This window comes from Neolamprologus brichardi, chromosome 17, assembly GCF_056152115.1.
Source record: "Neolamprologus brichardi isolate AB-2024 chromosome 17, ASM5615211v1, whole genome shotgun sequence".
Taxonomy (NCBI): Eukaryota; Metazoa; Chordata; class Actinopteri; order Cichliformes; family Cichlidae; genus Neolamprologus; species Neolamprologus brichardi.
The window spans coordinates 25,012,013-25,034,222 of NC_142120.1; the positions used below are offsets into that span (position 1 = coordinate 25,012,013).

Sequence of the window (22,210 nt, forward strand, 5' to 3'; positions counted from 1 at the left end):
TATCCTTTTAACCCACATTGTTCTGTGCATAGAAGGATTCACATATTGCACCTACACCTGCATTCTCAATACAGTGGGGCTCAGTGTTGACCCAAACTACAGCCTGAAGTCAGCAGTCAGAGCAAGAATGCTACCCTCAAGGATATATACAAGGAAGAACACTAGAATCAATACTGTTGACAGGAACCTCTCCAACTTTTTGACTATTTTAATAAAAGCTGCATTTGCCCACAGGGCAAAAGTGGGCAACTTTTATTAAAAAGCATGTCTGTGTGTTTGATTGGACATCAGTGGGAATTTCTTTAGGTCGGGAAGCGGGTAGCTAGACTGAAGCTAATGAAATTAGTCTGGAATTAAAGTGTGCTCACTGAGCTCATTGGGAAGCTAATTTAATCAGAGGTCCTTGGAAGCAACGTTGAGCCCTGGATAAATCAGCCTGTCTCAGGTGCTTAATAAAGAAGTTGCAGTACAACTGACTGAATGCCAGGTAATGACATGTGCTGATCACATGTCAGAAAAGCAAAACAATTTGCATTAAAGCCTTTACCAGCTTAATACTTTGATCTTTAATTGTTTCTCTCATTTAATTGTTGATCTATTACTTAACGTATTATATAGTGTAGTATGAATGGCTATGGGAGAAGTCTTTATCAGTATGATAAAGACTTTTCAGTCTAATCAGTCTAATGATTTTTACCCTCTTTCATATTTTCCAAAGCTATCCAGCAGGCAGGATTGGAACCATTACCAGCCTGATTCTTGTCATTGCCTTTTTTGCATATTACTTAGTTTTTATTCACCTAAGTAAATAGGGATTAACAACCTCCCGGACAAGGAAAACCATATTTGTATCCTCTTAACTCCACAAAGATGATCAGAGTATAATTGTATAGATAATTCCTGTAGTTTTGTCTTTAAGCACACTACTATATGTATATGATATGTGTTTTGAGCTTATCTTGTTGGTTTTATTGGCCATGAGTACCATTCACAGACAGTTGGGGAATAGCTGCAATTGCAGCATTGTAATTTGGTGAAATATATATTCTAAGGCCGCCTCCTCAGCTAACAGATGGCCGTTTCCCTTTCTCATAAATATCCTCCTTGACTCCCTGTTCACATTAATGTTCCTCCCTGTCCAGGATGTACACATCCTCATCACTGAATGAATGGACAATGGCCTGCAGGTATGACTAGACTGTGGAATCCTGACCTAACAACATAGCACTTAGCACTTAACCACATACACTATATTACTATGGTTGTGCCAGGAGACCCAATCATTGGGATGGACCAATTTGTGGTGTAGTAGGTGTTGTTTTGGGGTTTGAAAGACAGAGATATGGTGTTTTGAAAAAAAATGCATCTCAGGTGATCTGATAATCCTGACACATAAGAGATCATCACAGGTTTTTGCACTGGCAGCGCTTGTCCTTCTCTCCCAGATCACCTGGAGCAGTCTTCTGGCACCTTTCCAGATTTTCAGCTTTGTCCAGCTGGGATAGCCACATTTATCCAGGTCTTCTGAGAATTTTAGTTTTAGTTGCACATCAAATAGTCATATTTAGAAGACAATTGACAGTGCTACAGAAAATATGAAACAATGTTTCATGGTTCTGGGTCATTTATTTTACTTCCCTTGTCTTGCTACCTAGCTGTAGTTCAGGTGTGTTTAGTTCCCCAGCCGTATCATTTCCCATGAGCCTTCAATGTGTCTATGTATTGAAAGCCTCAGTTTGCCTAATTTCTTTGTAGTGCCGTCTTCTATTCTTTGTGTTTTTTGCTGGGAATTAGATTCTGTTGTTTTATATGCTGTTGTTTTTTTTTTTCTTTTCTTTTCTGGATTTTTTTTGACTGACTTTCATTAAAGGTGAGCCTTTCGTTGAATGCCTGATTGAGTCTCATTTGAGCCATCATTCATCCTCACATGACAAGAAGGAATGAGAGTGACAGGAGGAATGGATAGAAGATTTGCATTTACATTTGACTGAAGATGCTGAAGTGTGCAAAAAATCAGGTAGGAGGACAAAGAGAGCGATAGAAAATAAAAGAAAGCAAGTTGGATGAAGAAAGAAAAGAAACAGAAACAGAAAGACAAAAAGAGGCGAAATAGAGGACATCTGTCATTAGCTGCAGGGTCTGAGTCAATGCCAACAATGAGGTCAGAGCAGCCTGCTGGATACAAACACTGACCATGTTACAGCAGGACGATGCATTTCAGCAGATTTAAACATTTTAACAGAGACGCATTCAGAATGGAATTGAAATAGAAATTTGTCCTAGTTCCCATACAGCTTTTGTTTCTAACAAACAACGTAAAAAACATTCGTGCTGCAGAAAAACTGAAGACATAAACAGAAAATAGTGATTTACAGACTCTCAGCTCTGCAACTGAAAACAAATTCACAGCATTATAACAGAAAAACACTCCATCGCACCCATCATACAGTACTTGACAGAACCTTTCTCTATCACATGCACACATGTACACAAATCCTGGTATTATGACTTGAGTTAATGATGCATTACATGCATTACATGCTGCATTTCCTCCATCTTAGCTGGGACTTTTAAGCTACCCACTTTTTATCTCACTTGCAAGAACCGAAGTTCCACTAAAAAGTTGAGGCTGCCGTGCAGATTCACAACAAAACTGCTTTTACCTTTGTTTGTTGTAAATGCCAGAAGTCAATTCTTGACGATTCTTGATGAATTTCTTCAGCAACACAAACACAGTTCTGAGTAATCACGTGAAAGTAAGATTCCAGTTTTCTTATTTTAGAACTGGCACTTTGTATCTGTGGTGGGATCAGATCCTCTTTCAGCTCAGAACTGACAAACCCTGGCTCTGGAATGTGACATTAGAGACTATTATTCCAAGGGCACTGGAGGAGTATAGGGGTAGACACAATCTGCAAACTGACCACTGTACACTGCTATACCCTGCACGCACGGTAACCTGGTATCAGAGCCTTTTGTATTTGTAGTGTTCTTTACTATATCTTGCTAAAGGGATACAGAACCTTTGCTTTTTTAAATACTTCAAACTATTCACTGACAGAGCTTCCATACCATGATGATGCTGTGAATAAGTAATCAATAAGGGAACAACATGTGGACTTTCTGGATCTAGAAATGTGTCTCTTTAAGATGTCCTTTAAATGACATTGATTTTAGGTCAGTACAAGGAATTCACTTTAATTTAAGTGATAACTGAGACCATTTTCAATTAATATTAGTAGCGCAAAGCAAATCAAGTGATCCGTAAATGAGCACCTAATGACATACCTGCGTATGCCAATAACAGCTGTTCTCTGCACCATGCAGTGTGAAGTTTCATTGCACTTGACAGCAGCGATATACCACAGATAAGACTGTCAAAACAAAAATCAAACGGCACAGCAGAAGGTGAAACACTTATTTCTCAAAGTGGATCATTGTACATTGTGCTGTAGAATTGTTTCTGTGTAACAAAGACGTTAACTTAGTCAACTACCTGAAAACATATCACAAACTGCAGCATAATGAATATATAAAGATAAAGTAAAAGAATGCCGCTGTTGGTAAGGTGAATTGTTCAAAGTCAACTTACACATTCACAAAAATAGTGAGTCAGCATATGTATCAATACTAAATCACAGACCAATAAGGATAATGAAGGCAGACAAATGATAAACATACTGGTCAAAACATTATTAGTTACCCTCTTGCATGATTATTTTTAAAAGCGGCAATAACACTGCAGGGAAAATATAGAGGGATCTCGAAATTGTGGAGGACTTTGCTTCAAATGAATACATGGAGATAAACAAAAACCCTATTTATCTGCAAATATGCTTTAATAAACAGGAATGTAGCACAATGCATGCGGCACAGGTCCAGTGTATTTGTAAAGGGGTTGCTACTTTAAAAGGCTGTATTTTGTTGAAAAAGGACATCTTCAACAATGGTACTGTGTCAAAGCTGATGTCTTTTTTTACATTTCTATTCTGAGGTCCAATAGCACAAGATTTTTTTTCAGTCATAGATAATACTTGTTTATTATCAGAATTCCTGCATTTGTCCAAAACCATAATCTTTGCCAAATTCCACCCGAATTACAGTTTTGCCACCATACACCACCACAGTAGATTTTAAATTAATCAGAATGTGATTGAAATGCAAATTTGAACCTTTTTTAAATTAATTTTACCAAATGTTTCCATTAACTAGGAATTACATTAAGGAATTTTAATACAGACACTCGAAATTAATTGGACAGTTGACTGACTGACAAGCAGTTTTGTGACAAGACATGGTTGTCTTGTTGTATATTGGCATGCAGGTTGTATATTGGTTATTTAATGACAAATGAAGTAGACAGAAGTTGATTTGCAGTAATAAATCTGTATTTTATATAGCTTTTAACTATAAATATGAATACGAGTGCCAAAAAACCAGTTAGAAGTTATCAACAATATCAACAACAACACCCAAACGCCAAAAAATACAACTCAAATGGACAATAGAATTGTTTAAACTGGTAAGGACAAAAACTCTTAAAATATCTAACCATGTCAAGAACAGGCTGGGAGGCAGGTGCTTATTGTCAAGGTCTACAATCAAAATAAACCTTCATCGATGTAAATACAGAATTTTTTAATTCTATTTAACAACAGGAAAGCCTGATTAGACTATAGCACAAAACATTTAAAATTCTTTGGATGGATAAAACCAAGATTTTCTTGTACCAGAATGGGAGGAGAGTGTGGAGCAGTAGTTCTGAAGCATCATCTAGCCAAAAACATTCACTCAGTGTTATCGGGCATGTATGGCTCCAAGTTGAACTGGGCCACATGTGATTACTGATGATGTGACTGCTGGTAGAAGAAGCAGAATGAAGTTGGAAGTGTACAAGACTATACATATATACTATACACAGTGCAAATGGATAATGACCCAAAGCAAGCTGCAAAAGCAACCCAAGAGTCTCAAGGCAAAGAAATGGGATATTCTTCAGTGGTTAAATCAATCAGTGAGCTCACTCCAGCAGAGCATGCTTTTCACACCCTAAGTGCAGAAAGACCACAAATAAACAGCAACTGGGCTGTAATGCCCCTAACAAAGCATCTAAGCAGAAGAAGCACAGCCTTTGGTCGTCGCTTCATGCTGTCACTTATTGCAAAGCATTTTCATCCAAGTATTACAAACAATTCTCATATTTAAAATTATGTATTTACCCAGTTGTATAAGAATACATACATGTGAAGGAAAAGAATATTTTAGGAGAAATAATGACATCTGCTGTGTCCCTGCTTCACTATAACAATGTATAATGATTAAAATGCTTTATGTGTTTTTTCACACGCGGGTCAGTCTGAATGAAACTTCACACACATCATCACAGAAATATTAACATCTGCATGTCATCTATCTGTTAAAGAAAATATTTCCCAAGTGATTTTCATGTTTATCATCACCCTGCAAATGTGATGTTATGTTCTCTGTTTGCATTTCTTTCATGTGTCATGCTCAACGTACGTCCATATTTAACTTGACAGTCACCAAAATTTGTATCTGTGACAGAATTTAGTTTGAATCTCCACAAAATGCAGAATGAAGAATTTTAAAAAGTGCCACAGACTTGTATATGAAATGCTTGATAAATACAGCTGATTGAAGCTGTACTGGTGTTGTATGTTGGCACAAACCAGTTCCTAGAGACGATGTTCCATTTTTTTTTTTATCACCAATGCGTAAGACTTTGTCTGAGACAAAGAAAATTAGAGACATATTTTTTTTAGCATTCCACTGACAATACAAAAGTCGTTACACTTAATCCCTCTAAGGCACCACAAGCACATAAAGCCATATGGTCTGGCTGTGTACATGTGAATCTCAAATACACATGTGTGGCTCTATATGTGTGCCATGAGATCCATCAGATTATTGTCACCTGTGGTTCTGCTGCCTTAAAGCGCTGTCTGCCACCAATTACAACTCCCTGGTTACCCATAAACCTCCCAGCATAAAAGGACAAGTAGAGATTGTTTCTTTATAGGGAGCCAATGAGAGAAATGAATCTTTCTCATTCGCTCCCACTTTTATCCATCCCAGGCCTTATAATATTAGGCAGGTTTCACAGATTTCATTTAAAGTGCCCTTGACCTTCAAGTTATATAAGGGGTTTGATAGAGCGTCATAATGGGACTCTGTAACTTTTGGTGTGGTTGAACAAGTGGTGCACCGCAGGCTAGGATGGTGCCTTACAACAGATTAGGTGTTAAAGTTTCTTACCATAACTACTACCATCGCCTACTCTGTAAACCACATGAACCACAGCAGGCTAGGTGCTCGAGGCTAAAAAAAAGCAACCTCCAAAAAATGTCCTGTGTGGAATACTAAGAAACAAACAACAGAAAAAAATGGAGAAAAAAACCTCAAGGTTGTATTTATACATGTTTTTGAAAGTAAGTGTGGATGTTGTGGAAATTGTATAAATCAATGAATTCCATGAGACCACCATTAAAACAGCACCTACTAACGAATAGAGTATTTGTTACTGCTGTTCTGTAGTTCCCAGTCTGACTGTGATGCTGAGATCAGGACTGTGGGCTCCAGATCAACTGGTGCGTGAACTATATGATTCGATCTCTGGCTGCTCCAGTATGCATGCCAAATATTCTTGGGCAAAATACTAACTCCAAGTTGCTCTCAGAGTGTGACTGAAGCATAGAAAGGACAAAGGACTTAGGCTGCATTTACATAGATGACAAAGGCCTTCAAGACCGAGTGAGTATAGTGCCACTGGTGATGATGATTTCTTTGCTGAAATCATGTTAAAGACATAAGAATAAATACAGTACAATCAATATACTGCACATGGTTTCTCATAGTTGTCTCTTATGTATATTGAATATTGAAATATTGTTTTTTTTTTCATTGTATCCAGTATTTGGGAATTCTTCTGTTTCTTCTATCCAAGTCTTATTTTTCCTTAGTAGTATTTAAAAGAAAAGACAACAAAAACAACCTTGACCTTATTTGTTTAAATAAAATCATTTGACTGCTGACGGGTGTACTCTACCTTTTTTTTCATTAGAGGTGGAAGCGTGTTGTTACCAGATGAGCAGCTTTAATGTCTGGCATGCCTGGATTTTTAGCCACCAATATATGGCACTGTTAGCCTGTTAGCGCCCCCCCCACTCCACCCCTACAGAACTGTTAAAATGTTTAGATATTCAGCTGCTATTTTACAGAAAGTGTTTTTCCAGCTTAATTTGACACAGAGTGATCCATCAGTGCTTGAATCATATTTTAGAGAATTGATAACACTGTTGCTCAATCTGCCTCGGGCTCCTTCAGGTGATGTCAGCGAGAAAGAACAGAAGGGGAACAAAGAGTGCTCGAAAGACAGTGTGATAGTACAGGTGGTGGCAGACAGAGACATAGATGAGAAGAAGCACATTGGTATTCACGGCTGGCTTCAGCTTACCCATCCATCCCCGTCTCATATTCTTTACATCACATTTGCCCTTCAGCGCAGCCAATATGTCACACACAGCTGGTAGAAACTACATGCGTGCTTGAAGGGTAGCTGGCACAGTCCATCACATGCACATGTCTCTGAGTGAGTGCAATCACATGCCGTCTCCCCCAGCTGAGATAAAAACAAGCCTTTTTTAATTGCTACATGGGAGAATCAGATGTTTCATTTTTATTTTACCATGTAGTCATGTGCATCATTAGAACTTTAGGTCAGAAGTCCAATGCATTATTGATGGATTATGAGAAGAATAAAATAATTTGACCATAAACTGTGTCATACAATTACTGCTAATTCTTGGACATTTTTAGGGGTCTTCCATATTACTCTTTAATTCTCTACTGCAGGGGTGGGCAACTCCAGGCCTCAAGGGCCGGTGTCCCTGCAGGTTTTAGATGTGTCCTTGAACCAACACAGCTGATTTAAATGGCTAAATTAGCTCCTCAGCATGTCCTGAAGTTCTCCAGAGGCCTGGTAACGAATTAATCATGTGATTCAGGTGTGTTGACCCAAGGTGAGATCTAAAACCTGCAGGACACCGGCCCTCGAGGCCTGGAATTGCCCACCCCTGCTCTACTGGGTAGAGTACCTTGATGTTGGAGTTCTTTTAACCAAACAATAAGATACATTGAAAAGTATCTTTAAAAATCTAAGCATTTACCCAAATAACAGAAGAACCTACATGAGAATCAGCATACAGTAACTGTACAACTAACTGTATAAATACAACATCCAGTTTCATTAGTAGTTATGATGTAAATAGTAAAGTTAGGAAACCATTAAATTAGACATTGCATTGGTAATATGTATGTTTAACTGTACTGTATAAAACTGTTTCTCACTAAACCGTCAAATATTTGTTAATGAAGAAAGGATTGTAGTGTATGTAACCTAGCACTTAATGCAAATTAAGTTAAATGTTAAGTTAAAAAAATCTTCATTTAATCAATCAGTGGATCCAGTAAATTAAAAAAAACATCACACAAGACCATTGTTTCTAATGTGTAACAAAACATCATTGATTAATTTTTTCAGTTTTATTTGCATTTAACATGGAAACACAAATTTACACAATGAAAAAAAAAACGAGTGTGATATCATATTACAAGATGTTACAAGTATCTCATTAGTATTACCAAGTTATCTTTTTCAGAAAGAAAAGTTAACACTAGGGAAGAGCCATTATGAGCTTTTCTAATGGAGCTGAACCACATGTTTACGAGGACGAGTGCAAAACACTGTAAAAGACGAGTGGTTACAAAGCTCAAAACTGTGCAAAGTCACCTGATTTTTTTTTCTTTTCAAGACCAGGAATGAAACATACTATTACAAGACAATGGAAAAAGAGAGAAGAAAGTGAACAGAATAAGTGAAGTGTGGTACATGACAGGAACTGTAGTTTCCACGATCTCATAATCCTTAAAATTACATATGAAGGGATAAACATGGTAGCCAGGGGCTACTTGATGTTAATTCAAGCTTTACATGAGCACATTACAGCAAAATATGGACATTAACCATGGGTGAGCTTCCTTCCAGAATACATCATAAAACGACTCAACCAGGGAGCAGTGTGCTGGATGATGGGCATTATAAGATAATCTTCTAGAAGAGCCTAAGGATAAAACTGTACAGGGCTGAGGGACAGTGCTGTGCTGTCGGGAAGAGGACATCCCTGAATATTAACTTTTAAATATAACTGACTATACTCTGAGGGAAGCCTGAATGAAATATTGGGGTCAAAGGTACATTTTTAATAACTCTGATGACTGAAGAACAATTACAGAATGTTTGTTTAGAATCAGATTCGGCTTTATTGACCAAGTATGTGTACACATACAAGGACCTGGGCTCCAGCTATTGCTTTGCACTTAGTGTACATAACAGAGTAGACAACATAAAATACTGACAACATGACATCAACACACAGACAGCATGACACAGACAATAACATGTATACCATATTTATGGTGCAATGGTGAAGAAAGCAAACCTGCTGAAATAAAACAATGCAATAAATACATGATGGATAGCTACTTTCTATTTATTTACAGTTTAGAGTAACATAATTTCTAACTACAGAGGTAAACAGTAAAAAAATGTCATCATTCATGTAATTAATAACACTGTGGCCCAGTTAACCAGGTGTATTAGCTAAATTTATACTAACCTTTCGGTGATAGAAGCTAATATACTGGTTAGCTATCCAAGTGGAGCCTAGAATGTTAACTAGTGATAAACTATCACCTGCAAAGTGATGTACACACTGGAGTTGCAGTCTATCACTGGACAAATGACCTACTAGACTGGTAGCTGATTACACTGATTATTATTTATTTGTCACAAAGCAGTTAAAAAATAAGGCGTTATCAGCACAAATAGAAACATAACCTATGAGAAACCCTAACAAGTCCTCAATGCATGCTTTAATAACTGACTGGGTTACAAAATTTTACAAATTGAGTCTCATCGTAACCTCATCATCCAAACTTCATATTAAATAAACTTGTCATGACAGCAAAATGAAAAAAAAAATGGACGGACTGGATGGATGACTTTAACTGTCTATGTGTGTGTGTGTGTGTCATTAGTCAAGCCATGTAATTGTGTGCTACTGAGCTGGACACAGACCCACAAACAGAAACATGCAAAATACTAATAAATACAGCAGCTAAAAGCTGAGCATTCGCTTGACCTTAATCACATTATACAACCATGATGGCCTACAGAAATTCATCACACTAGCATGTGTTTGTATTTAGGTTTGTGTGTCTGCAGTATGTGTGTGTCTGTGTGCCCTGCAGCTGACCCTGTACAGCAGGATTATGTTGGATGTTAAGCTTGCACTTTCCTCCTTGTGGGTCACAGTCACTACATGATTTTACAGGGAACTGTAAATGTATGTATGTATGCTCACATACAGTGTGTGTGTCTATACACAGAGAGAATTACTAGGTTTATTGTTCACATATTAGCAGCCAAAGAGCACCATGTTTCAAAGTTCCTTAGCTTCCTATATGCAGAGTCCAAATAGAACTCTCAGGAAAGTCTGCACCAAACTAGTGCTCACATAAATTTAAGTATCTTACTACACAGTTTGTATGCAAAAGTGCAAAATCCCAACAACAGTGTGCTTTTTACTGCAAGGTAAAAACCTACCTAAAGTATCCCGGAGAAAGCCCAACAATCAGTGAGTCTCCTATGAGCAAACACTAGGCAATGGTGGGAAAGAAAAACTCCTTTTTAACACAAAGACGTCTCTGACAGAACATTCAAGGCTCCCCCATCTGGGAGATGAGGAGAAAAAATAGAGAAAATCAGAGCATAGAAAGGAGAGAACACAAACTATGGAAGAGAGAAGACTCAGGATGGCATGAAGCAGTGGTATATAATCTCCTGGAGAGTGAACAGTGTTCAATTGGAAGTCATACGAGAGTCAGAGCCTATAGAAATATAAATAATGGGTGCTTCACATTCTTATTATTGTATTACTGTACCTATTACACACCTAACTATAAGCTTTAAGTATAAGCTGTAAGTTTTACATTTTAAAATTAGAACATGTCTGCATAGAAACTGTGACCTGGTTCCACAAAAGAGCAGCCTGACAGCTTTTGTAACAACTTTGACAAAATTAGGTCTGCTTAACAGGTTCAAAGTGGCTAAATTATTAGCTAAAAATGTTGCAGTCAAATGAATTTAGTACCATTAATTCACCATAATGCTAACTGTGAGCCACAGACTGTGCTGGTCTGCATTCATCTTTACAAATACAGTGGATGATGACAGTGAGAGAGACACCTGTTTATTTCCAATTGTACGTCTATACCAGCGCTCTCACCAATGAAAGAGCACCCAACAATGGTTTAAATGGTAATTGGCGAATGGTAAATGGACTGGTTCTTATACTGCGTTTTTATTTTACTCTACCTGAGCACTCAAAGTACTTTATACAACTTGCCCCATTCACCCATTCACACAAACACTTTTTCTACAGATTCACACACATACATATGGCAGCTGATGCATTGGAGTGGTAAATGGTAAATGGCCTGTATTTGTATAGCGCTTTGCTAGTCCCTAAGGACCCCAAAGCGCTTCACGCAACCAGTCATCCACCCATTCACACACTGGTGATGGCAAGCTACATTGTAGCCACAGCCACCCTGGGGCACACTGACAGAGGCGAGGCTGCCGGACACTGGTGCCACCGAGCCCTCTGACTTCCACCAGTAGGCAACGGATGAAGTGTCTTGCACAACGACCGAGACTGTCCAAGCCGGGGCTCGAACCGGCAATCTTTCGATTACAAGGTGAACTCCCAACTCTTGAGCCATGAACAACTTGGGGTTAGAATCTTGCCCAAGGATATTTGGCATACAGACTGGAGCACCAGGTTTAGGGGTAGTTACAGCATCCCCACCATTACCTTTTGCATCGTTGACATATGGCAAAGAATTGTCTAACTTATTGTAATCCATAAGTTGATGATATCTGTTAAACAGGTAAAGCAGTATATAGGGTGATTCCATATATATTTAACTGAAAAAATATATAAATATAAATTCAATCTGACCCCTTAACAATACATTGATTTATTATATAGACAGAGAGCTGGGATAGTGTGTCTCAAATTGTATACACAGGCAAAATTGTATCCTCATACTATCATAACTTGTTATGCTCCAAGCAAATCAATTTTAAACCCACTCCAAATGTCACAGTGCAGCAAAAAATCACACAGAAGGGTCATGGCACTTGGTGATTCTAATATTACCTTGTTTGTCTGTGCTGAACAGTGTTGGTCAAGTTACTTGAAAAAAGTAACTAATTACTGATTACTTCCCCCAAAAAGTAATCCCATTACTTTACTGATTAATGAAGTTTTATTAGGCGCAGGCGCTGTATTGATGACTCTGTCATTTTAAAGTTTTCTTCTCTTTTTAATTTTAAACCTTCTTCTGACGAGGTTGACATCCTTATTAATTCTTTTAATGAACACTGTCTTGCCATTCTTAATCAGGTTGCTCCTTTCAAAACTAGTCATTGCACTGTTAGTTCCTGCACACCATGGTTAAATAATCAAACCCGTGGTCTTTGACGCTCCTGTCGAAAAGCAGAGCGTCTCTGGAAGTCCACTGGGCTGGTTGTCCATCGGGAACACTTCAAAGAACTTCTTCACTTATATAATGAGTCAGTTAAAGAGGCCAGATCCTCTTACTTCAATAATCTCATAAATCGTCATAAAAATAACCCAAGAATTCTATTTGATACTATCAACAGTATTGTTTCTCCTCCAACTCAGCATGCTGTGTTACTTTCTGACGAAGACTGTAGCACTTTCCTCAATTACTTTGTAAATAAGGTGATGGACTTGAGATCCAAAATCTCCTCAAGTGCCTCCCCTTATGAAGATGCCCCTTGTTGTCCCGGGTCATTTACTTCTTTTTCTCCAATCACACTCAATGACTTAATTGCAGTAATAGGTAAAATGAAATCCTCATCATGCTCCTTAGATATATTACCTCCCTCTGTCCTGTCTGGGACTCTCACCAGCATTGGTCCCACATTACTATCAATCATCAACAACTCACTGAGGCAAGGCTGTGTCCTGTCCTATTTTAAACATGCTGAGGTAACCCCTCTGTTAAAAAAACAGAATCTAGATCCTACCTCCCCTAGAAGTTATCGTCCTATTTCAAGATTGCCATTTATAAGTAAATTACTAGAAAAGATTGTAGAAAATCAGTTCAGGTCCTTACTATGCCGATTGCAGATTTTTGACCCTTTTCAGTCTGGCTTTCAAAAGCAGCACTCTACGCAGACCGCTCTCTTAAGGGTCTATAATGATCTACTAACGGCATCTGATGCAGGAAATTGTTCCGTGATCATTTTGCTAGATCTTAGCACAGCCTTCGATACCATCGACCACAAAATCCTACTCAACAGGCTGAAGGTTCTGGCTGGTATATCTGGCACCGCCTTAGACTGGTTTTCTTCCTACTTATCAGACAGGACTTTTTCTGTTAGGACTGATAGGTTCTCCTCTAACACTGCTGCCCTAACCTGCGGGGTTCCACAAGGTTCAGTTTTGGGTCCATTATTATTTTCTTTTTACATGCTCCCTTTAGCTGGCATTATTCAGTCTTTTAGTGACCTGTCTTATCATTTCTATGCCGATGACATTCAGCTGTATATGTCCTTTAAGCCTCATCAGCTGGATAGGCTGTCCACCCTAGTCCAGGGTTTAACTGAAATCTCTGATTGGCTTTCTAACAATTACCTTGTTTTAAACATGAACAAGACAGAGACCATGATCATAGCTCCTCCTGATCTATATTCTAAAATCAGTCAGGTTCTTGCCCCTTTCTGTTCTTCTGCTAAGCCAAATATTCGAAATCTTGGAGTAATATTTGACTCTTCTTTGGGCCTTGACTCACATGTAAAATCTCTGTCTCGTTCCTGTTTCTTTCATTTAAGGAATATTTCTAAACTGCGACATATGGTCTCCTCAGCTGAACTGGAAAAAATTGTCCATGCATTTGTGTCATCGCGTTTAGATTATAGTAATTCCCTGTTTACCTGCTTGGATAAATCATATCTTTCTCGCCTCCAAGCTATACAAAACGCAGCAGCTAGACTACTAACTCGCTCTAGCAAGCAAGCTCACATCACTCCTATTTTATGTTCTTTACATTGGCTCCCAATAGATTTTAGAATTCGTTTTAAAATGATTGTTTTAACGTACAGAGCACTAAATGGCCAAGCCCCAGATTATTTATCCAAGCTTCTTACAAAATACACTACTGCTCGCCGTCTCCGCTCACAGACTCAGAGTTTGTTGGTTGCTCCCAGAACACGTCTGAAGACAAAAGGGGACAGAGCCTTTCAGTCTGTGGCACCCAGTGTTGGTCAAGTTACTTGAAAAAAGTAATCAGTAATTAATTACTGATTACTTCCCCAAAAAAGTAATCCCGTTACTTTACTGATTACTTATTTTCAAAAGTAATTAATTACTTAGTTACTTAGTTACTTAGTTACTTTTTAAAAACATGATTTACAACCTGAATAGGTGATAAAGCGATAGATCTTTCAGCCCAATTCTACTTTTTCTACATAATCCATCATACAAAACGTAATCAAATGGAAAAGTCTCTTTTTAAAACTTGTTTTGTTAGTTTTAATCTTTTAACTTTATGCATGAAGCAAAATTTTAATTATATGCACCATTCTCTGACTTGAAGAAATTAGTTTAACATTTAAACCTATTTTCTGCACATTCCAGCACATAAAAATATATATATTAAAAAAAAAAAAAAAAAAAAAAAATATATATATATATATATATATATATATATATATATATATATATATAATTTTTTTATGTGCTGGAAAGTAAAACACAGCAGAAAATAAATAAAGTCAAAGACTAGCGGTCCTTTTGCTCTATTTTCACCTGTAAAGCAGGAGTAGAGTAGGCGGAGGTTTATCCTGGTGCAGGTGTGCCGCAGCGGTCAGTGGAAGGATACCGCAGTTTCTCTGTGAGTTTCTCATTACGTCGTTGCTACTCGGTGCTTGCTTGGAAGTTTAGGGGTTTTTTTCGCTGTAAAAAGAAGTTTTCTTCCCACGCACAGCGGACACTAATGTTTTTGTCACTTTTTACGGAATCAAACTCAAAGTAAGGTCAGTACTTCCACGCTTTAAACGCTGCACGCTCATACTCTCTCTCGCACTCGATATATTATCCATTGTTGATCTGCACACAGCTGTTGTCACGAACATCACACTCGCTTACGTCACTGTCATGAGACATTCTCGCAAGAAAATCACGGTTTTAGTAACGCAGTAACGCAGCGTTCCTACGGGAAAGTTACAAGTAACGCGTTACTGCCCATCTCTGGTGGCACCAAGGCTGTGGAACAGTTTACCTCTACAACTACGTTTGGTTGACTCTGTGGAATCCTTTAAAAAACAGTTAAAAACTTTACTGTTTAAACAAGCTTTCTGTTGACCAATGCTTTTTACATTTTTATATTTTAATTTACATTTAAACTCTATATTGTGTATATTGTGCGTTTTGCTATTTATCATACTGTTTATTCTGTGTGCAGCGCTTTGTGACTACCTGTCTATGAAAAGCGCTTAATAAATAAACTTTACTTACTTTACTTACTTACTTTTTTCAAAAGTAATTAATTACTTAGTTACTTAGTTACTTTTTAAAAACACAATTTACAACCTGAATAGGTGATAAAGCAATAGATCTTTCAGCCCAATTCTACTTTTTCTGCATAATCCATCATACAAAATGTAATCAAATGAAAAAGTCCCTTTTTTAAATCTTGTTTTATTAGTTTTAATCTTTTAACTTTATGCATCAAGCAAAAATTAAATTATATGCAACATTCACTGACTGGGAGAAATTTGTTTAATATTTAAACCTATTTTCTGCACATTCCAGCACATAAAATAAAATATTTTTTTGTGTTTACACTCAGTCTTTCAAATAAATGCAAGTGAAACACAGCAGAAAATAAAGAAAATCAAAGACTAGCGGTCCTGTTGCTCTATTTTCACCTGTAAAGCAGGAGTGGGGTAGGCTGAGGTTTGCCCTGGTGCAGGTGTGCCGCAGCGGTCAGTTGAAGAATCTGCGAGTTTCTCTATGAGTTTCCCATTACGTGGTAGCGCACTCGGTGTTTGCTTGGAAGTTTAGGGGTTTTTTTCGCTGTAAAAAGAAGTTTTCTTCCCACGCGCAACGGACACTAATGTTTTTGTCACTTTTTATGGAATAAACTCAAAGTAAGGTCAGTACTTGCACGCTTTAAACGCTGCATGCTCATACTCTCTCCCACACTCGATATATTATCCATTGTTGATCTGCACACAGCTGTTGTCACGAACATCGCACTTGCTTACGTCACTGTCAAGAGACATTCTCGCAAAAAACTAACGGTTTTAGTAACGCAGTAACGCAGCGTTCCTACCGGAAAGTAAATTATAATCTAATTACCGTTTTTGCAATAGTAATCCCTTACTTTACTCGTTACTTGAAAAAAGTAATCGGATTACAGTAACACTAATGTTGGCCCCTGCTATCTTTGCATCTGAGACTAATATAACAGGCAACACTGAACCTATGCATCCCATAACGTGCACCCAACTTAAGGTGGAAACATGATGGCCAACACCCAACATCCAATAAACCAGAATTTTCCTTTAAATGGGACCAAAGGAAGCACCATGGTAACACCAGCTATCGCTGTGATAAACTCTCCAAAGAGTCAATTTCAAACCCAGATGGGATGCATAACCAGCCAAATAAATGACCACAGACAGCCCACACAGAGAACATGTGTGTGCATTTAAAGTGTGTTTTGTGTATATTACATTCTTGCCAAGTTGTGGGCATGCCTGAGAAGCAAAATGTCTCATAACAAAAGCACAGAGAGAGGGCCAGAATGTGAATGGCTTTATATGGGTGTTTACAATTCTCCCTTTTTTTCTCCCTCACATTATTTTAGCATGCTAACCGACACACAAGCTGGACGAGACTAAGGTTTCACATGCAACTGTAGGATAAACCCACATGTACAGATACCAGTCACACTGAGCAGAGATGGTGAGCCACAGTACTCAGGTAGCAGAGACACACAGTCATGAATTCAGTGAATTCAGACTTCATTTTAAAAAACAGACTTAGAGTGCAGCTCTCCTGAGACAGGTGCCACACACACACACACCTACACACACAGCTACGTAGAGGTCTTAACACACAGCCAACAGGCACAGTGCTAACCTTTGACCTCCATGCTATTTGAAGATGCTATTTGAAGGCTACTAGTGGAGGTAATGGGTGAGAAAAATGCTCACACATGAGTCTGAGCTCCCTGTTTCAGCCTACCTCTCTCTGTCTATTTTTTTCTTTGTACACATCAAACAAAGAGATGCTCTGTCAGATATGATATCACCTTGCCCTGCCAATGAAAAAGCAAAACATCCACCTTGTAAAATGACTGAAGACCTCAAAGAAAGTGCAGAGGAACGCTATCAACTGCCAAAACTGAATAATTGAATGGCAGACCCCAAAGCTAATGTTCTTTATCCTTGGGCCAACAATTCAAATGTTGACTGAATATATGAATGGACTCCAAATGGAGTGCATCAATGTGACAGCAATGAGGCATTTTTATAGGTTAGAATTTGATTGTAGTAATTCCATCTAATATGTCACTATCAGCTTTTAAAAAATGTGGTTAATCACAATTAATTCAAGATACTTTTTTCAAATATGGGAAGGTAAACTTTTTTCTCTTGGCAAATAACAAAAATAACAAAAAAGCTTTGTCCCTGAACAGCAAAACTGCTGATAAGCTATTATTGCTCCTTTATAATTAAATTTATTTATAATTCAATTATACATGTGTCAGAACATTTTTAAATTATTAAATAAAATATTGAAAGAATGCATCAGTGCAGTGAATGTATTGTTCAAGCAAAAGAAAAATAATATTTTGTGCATCTCTATAGTTATTTTCCTACCTGGTGCTGCTTGCATCTCCATTCGACCTGCAGTTGTGATGAGCGCCTCCAAAATCCTGATGTGATGCTCTGGATTTACATCTGCACTGTAAACAAAGCACCAAAGTGAAAACAAATTGTAGTAAGGGACACCATTGAACTAGGTTTTGCATAAAAAAGTAAATATAGTTCATGATGTACTTTCAGGTACAATTTCAATTGTGCTGTGTAGAAGTCAGGTTGATACACAGCTGACAGCCCTATTTGACAGCTGTTAGAATTCATATTATGACAAGAACCAACCAGCTAAGTAAAGAGAAATGGCAGTCTATCATTACTTTAAGAACTGAAGGTCAGTCAGTCTGGAAAATTGCTAAAACTTTGAATTTGTCCCCAAGTGCTGTCTCAAAAACCATCAAGTGCCACGACACACCTATACATCAACTGTTCAGAGGGGACTGCGCAGATCTGGCCTTCATGGTCAAATAGCTGCTAAGAAACCACTACTAAGGAAAAGCAACAAGCAGAAGAGATTTGTTTGGGCCAAGATTATTTGTATTAGCCAAGCTCAAATAAAAACGTGACAAGATTACCTTCATCCAACTAAAACAGCTGATACTTTTATATAAAAAAAATGCTCTTGCTAACAGAAAACCAAGTGTGATATTTGGCTCAGCTTTAAAATCAACATCCTGGCGAGAGAGAGCCGGGAGAATGGCATTTAACAAGGCTTCCGAAATTGTTTTGTTCATCTGTGACCTGCTTACGTTCGTCTGTGACTGTTTTTCCAGAATTTACCAAGGAATTTCTTCTCCTGGCACTGTGTACTGTGGAGATGTACTGGATTTGGGGCGGGCAGTCAGTGAGTCAGTGAGTCAGAAATGAGGGTTGTTTGTGTAGCATGGTCAGGCAAGTTTACCTTTGACTTGAGCAACGGGTGGAAAAAGAGTGGGGTGGTATTTCACATTGTGCCATGTTATTTGCACCAGATGCCATAATAGCTCGTTTCATGTGTATGGAATCTCTGATTAATCCTAAATTGTTCTGCAGTCTGTAAGCATTTAAACAATTACACATCTTTTCTTGTCTGAGCCTTACCAAAAAGTGCTAGATACTAAAGAAAATATGAGGTAAGGCATCATTTAGTATTTTTCTTGATGTGTGAAGACCAAAATAAATAAATGTTTCTCATATTTTTGTCTGAGTCTCCAAAGCCTAATATACTATCTCTTTCCTCTGTGTCAATTCAATTACCTGTTTAATAAACAGCAAAAACATTTCTTAATGGAGAATGAAAAACAATATTTCTACTTGTCTGTCTGCCTATCTATCCGTTTACTACAGTGCTTTTTAGTTTTCATAGAGTTAAGGTACAGGTCATTATCAATGATGATATAGGGCAGAGACAACAGCATTGCTTTCCTGTCCTTCACGGGCTCTTATATTATAGTTAAGTTAACAGCCACAGACATAACTTGAAATCAATCAAAGGATATGCGGCTCAGTGCATCATAAGCATCAAATAAATTCACTGCAGTAAAAAAAGAAAAGAAAATTCACATGAAATCAAGTGTTTCCTCCAAAAAATTTGCATGGATATTTGGATATTCAAGGTGCTGATAGTTTTTATATCTGTACCTAAGAGAAAGGTGCTTGAAGATAATGTCAGTGAAGGCCTGTCCTAGCAGTCGGGGGGAGGCTTGACTCTGCTGGCTGATTCGATTCAGGTGTCCAGTGAGGTGGACCAGGAGCTGGTGGTTGACTTGAGGGATGCTGGGAGACTCAAGGATCCTTTTCAGCCTATCCCCACACTCCTCCACACTCTGACTCTCTGAAAAAAAAGGACAGAACACCTGAATTCTTTGGAGCATTAAACTAGGTATAACAATGATTCATCAAATGTCCTTTTTCAGCCTATGTTCATTTTGGCAGTAGACAATACATAGTATTTACACTATATTTTAACTATAACAGATATACTGTAGCATCAGGTCTTGCCTTTCTTGTAAATAGACTGCAGTGAATTCTTATTTTTATAGACCACAATGTTTCATATTACAATACATATTCACCAACAATGTCAAAGAAACACTACAGGGCTTAAACACTCATGTAAAGAGCTTGGCTGGGGCAATTCTGGGCTTGCCCCAAACACTGCAACATGATGACTCGAGGAGTCACCAACCTTTTGATCAGTGGATAACAAGCTCTACCTTCTGAGCCTTATAATTACCAAGAATAGATAAAAGCGACTGCTTCAGTTTTCCTGCTTTTATTTAGTTAATGACACTGAATGTTCATTGTCTGAATGGACTGTCCTGGTGTGCCTAAATCTAGTGAGGGTGCCCTGGGAATGCCTGGCAGAGGCCTAGTCCGTCATATCTTCAACTCCCACCTCCGGCAGAGCTTTGACAGCATTCAACCATGCGCTTTGTCACTGATTCTGTTCATAACGTAACCAAATGGCAGAAGGTTTCCACTTGGGTGGTCTCAAAATCTTGTCTCTGCTTTAGCTTGCACTGGAACTATTCACAGCTAAATGTAAAGCATTGCATGGGGTCACAATGACCCCATTCAATGATCATCATTCAAAAATTAATAGTTAACTTTTTTGTTTTGGCTTCCTATTTCTTGACTTTTCCTTATGTGATGGGGCAACTAAGTAAGCATAACATTTTTATGATGAAATTTGGGCTGTACACATTTTGCATACATCGACACTCCTCTGGGGTCAGTTTTACGCCGAGTTGTTTTAGCTTTGTAAAGCACGCCTTTCTGTGTGTGTAACCTACTATCCTCACACCTGCTGAATTACAACTGATATTTCTTGTGTGGTGGTGGGTGGGAATCTCCTGCAAGGACATGACAGCTCATGCAAAATAAGGGAGGAGCAAACATATAAAAGCTTTCATGACTGCCTTCTATCTAAATCATTGGTGCACTGTGTACTCTGCAATCTGTATGCTCTCTAAAAATGTCCTTTGGGAAAACGTTACTGTCAATGAGTTTTTGGCCCAACTCTTTGACAGAGAAAGTGCCATGGAGGAGAATGTGTCAGAGACAGAGTATTGTGTTGAGGAGGACCTTGGTTTTGAGGAATTCTCATCTGATGAGACTGAGTGTTAACCCTCCTGCTGTCTCTCAACCACCAGCAGACAGAATCCCTTCCAAAAATGGAAAAATAACATGGTCCCTTTCCCAACTCCAACAACAGGGTAGACTTAGTACTGATAATATTATCAAAATGGTTCCAGGCCTCACCAGATACGCAGTCAGCCATGTTGAGGACATCGAGCCATCATTTGAGCTCTTCATGACACCATCGATTGAAAATATTGTACTTCGGATGACAAATTTAGAGGGGACATGTGTATGGGGACAGCTGGAAAGACTTGGGTGTAACTGACTTGAAAGCCAACATTGGGCTGCTCATTTTGGCAAGAGTTTACAAGTCAAACGTTGAAGCAACAGCAAGCCTTTGGAATGCTGAGACTGAAAGGTGGGTACAGTGTTTACCCCTGCTGTACAATCCAGGTCCCCATGTGACTGTTGATGAGTGCTTGGTTGCATTTTGTGGCTGCTGTCTATTTCAGCAATATATGGCAAGCAAACCTGGAAAATATGTTTGTAACGAACACACGGCAGACCTGTCCACATTTCAGCATACTTTATTCGGTTGCTGATCTCACACACACACAGCTGCAGCTTTTCAGCTCGCGGCTGAACACTTCCACAACCACAACACTGCAGGACCTAGTTCAGCCTTAAATCTGGCGAGGCATGATTGCGGATGCCACTCAGGTGCGTCTGCCTCCCCTGCAGCGGAACCACAGACCATGCCCCACCACAATGCCATCAAAATATGGGCAGCATGTGATGCACAGTCCAGCTTTGCCTGGAATATGCAAGTTTACACAGGCAAGTCCACTGGTGAAGCAAACTCAGGGCAAAAGAGTGGTGGTTGACATGGCCGAAGGACTGCATGGACATAATATCACATGTGATATTTTTTTTCACATCTTATGCCTTGGGTGAGGAATTGCTCAATAGGGAGGTCACCATGTTGGAGACAGGGAGAAAGAACAAGCCTGAGCTTCCTTCTGAACTTCTTGCTGTCAAGAACACGAACGTACCATTTTCAGTTTTTGCCTTTACTGAAAAAGCAAC

General features: G+C 38.5%; 1 protein-coding gene across 1 annotated transcript in view; it reads right to left on the minus strand.

Annotated features, from left to right (window-relative positions):
- Positions 1-22,210, minus strand: part of pik3r3b (phosphoinositide-3-kinase, regulatory subunit 3b (gamma)) — a 167,939-nt gene that overhangs the window by 66,727 nt on the left and 79,002 nt on the right. Inside the window, exons 5-6 of the mRNA XM_087830272.1 lie at positions 19,682-19,874; positions 18,065-18,150 (exon numbers count right to left, since the gene is read on the minus strand). Of these exons, the coding sequence (XP_087686398.1) occupies positions 18,065-18,150; positions 19,682-19,874 (279 nt within the window). The remainder of the gene's footprint in view (positions 1-18,064; positions 18,151-19,681; positions 19,875-22,210) is intronic.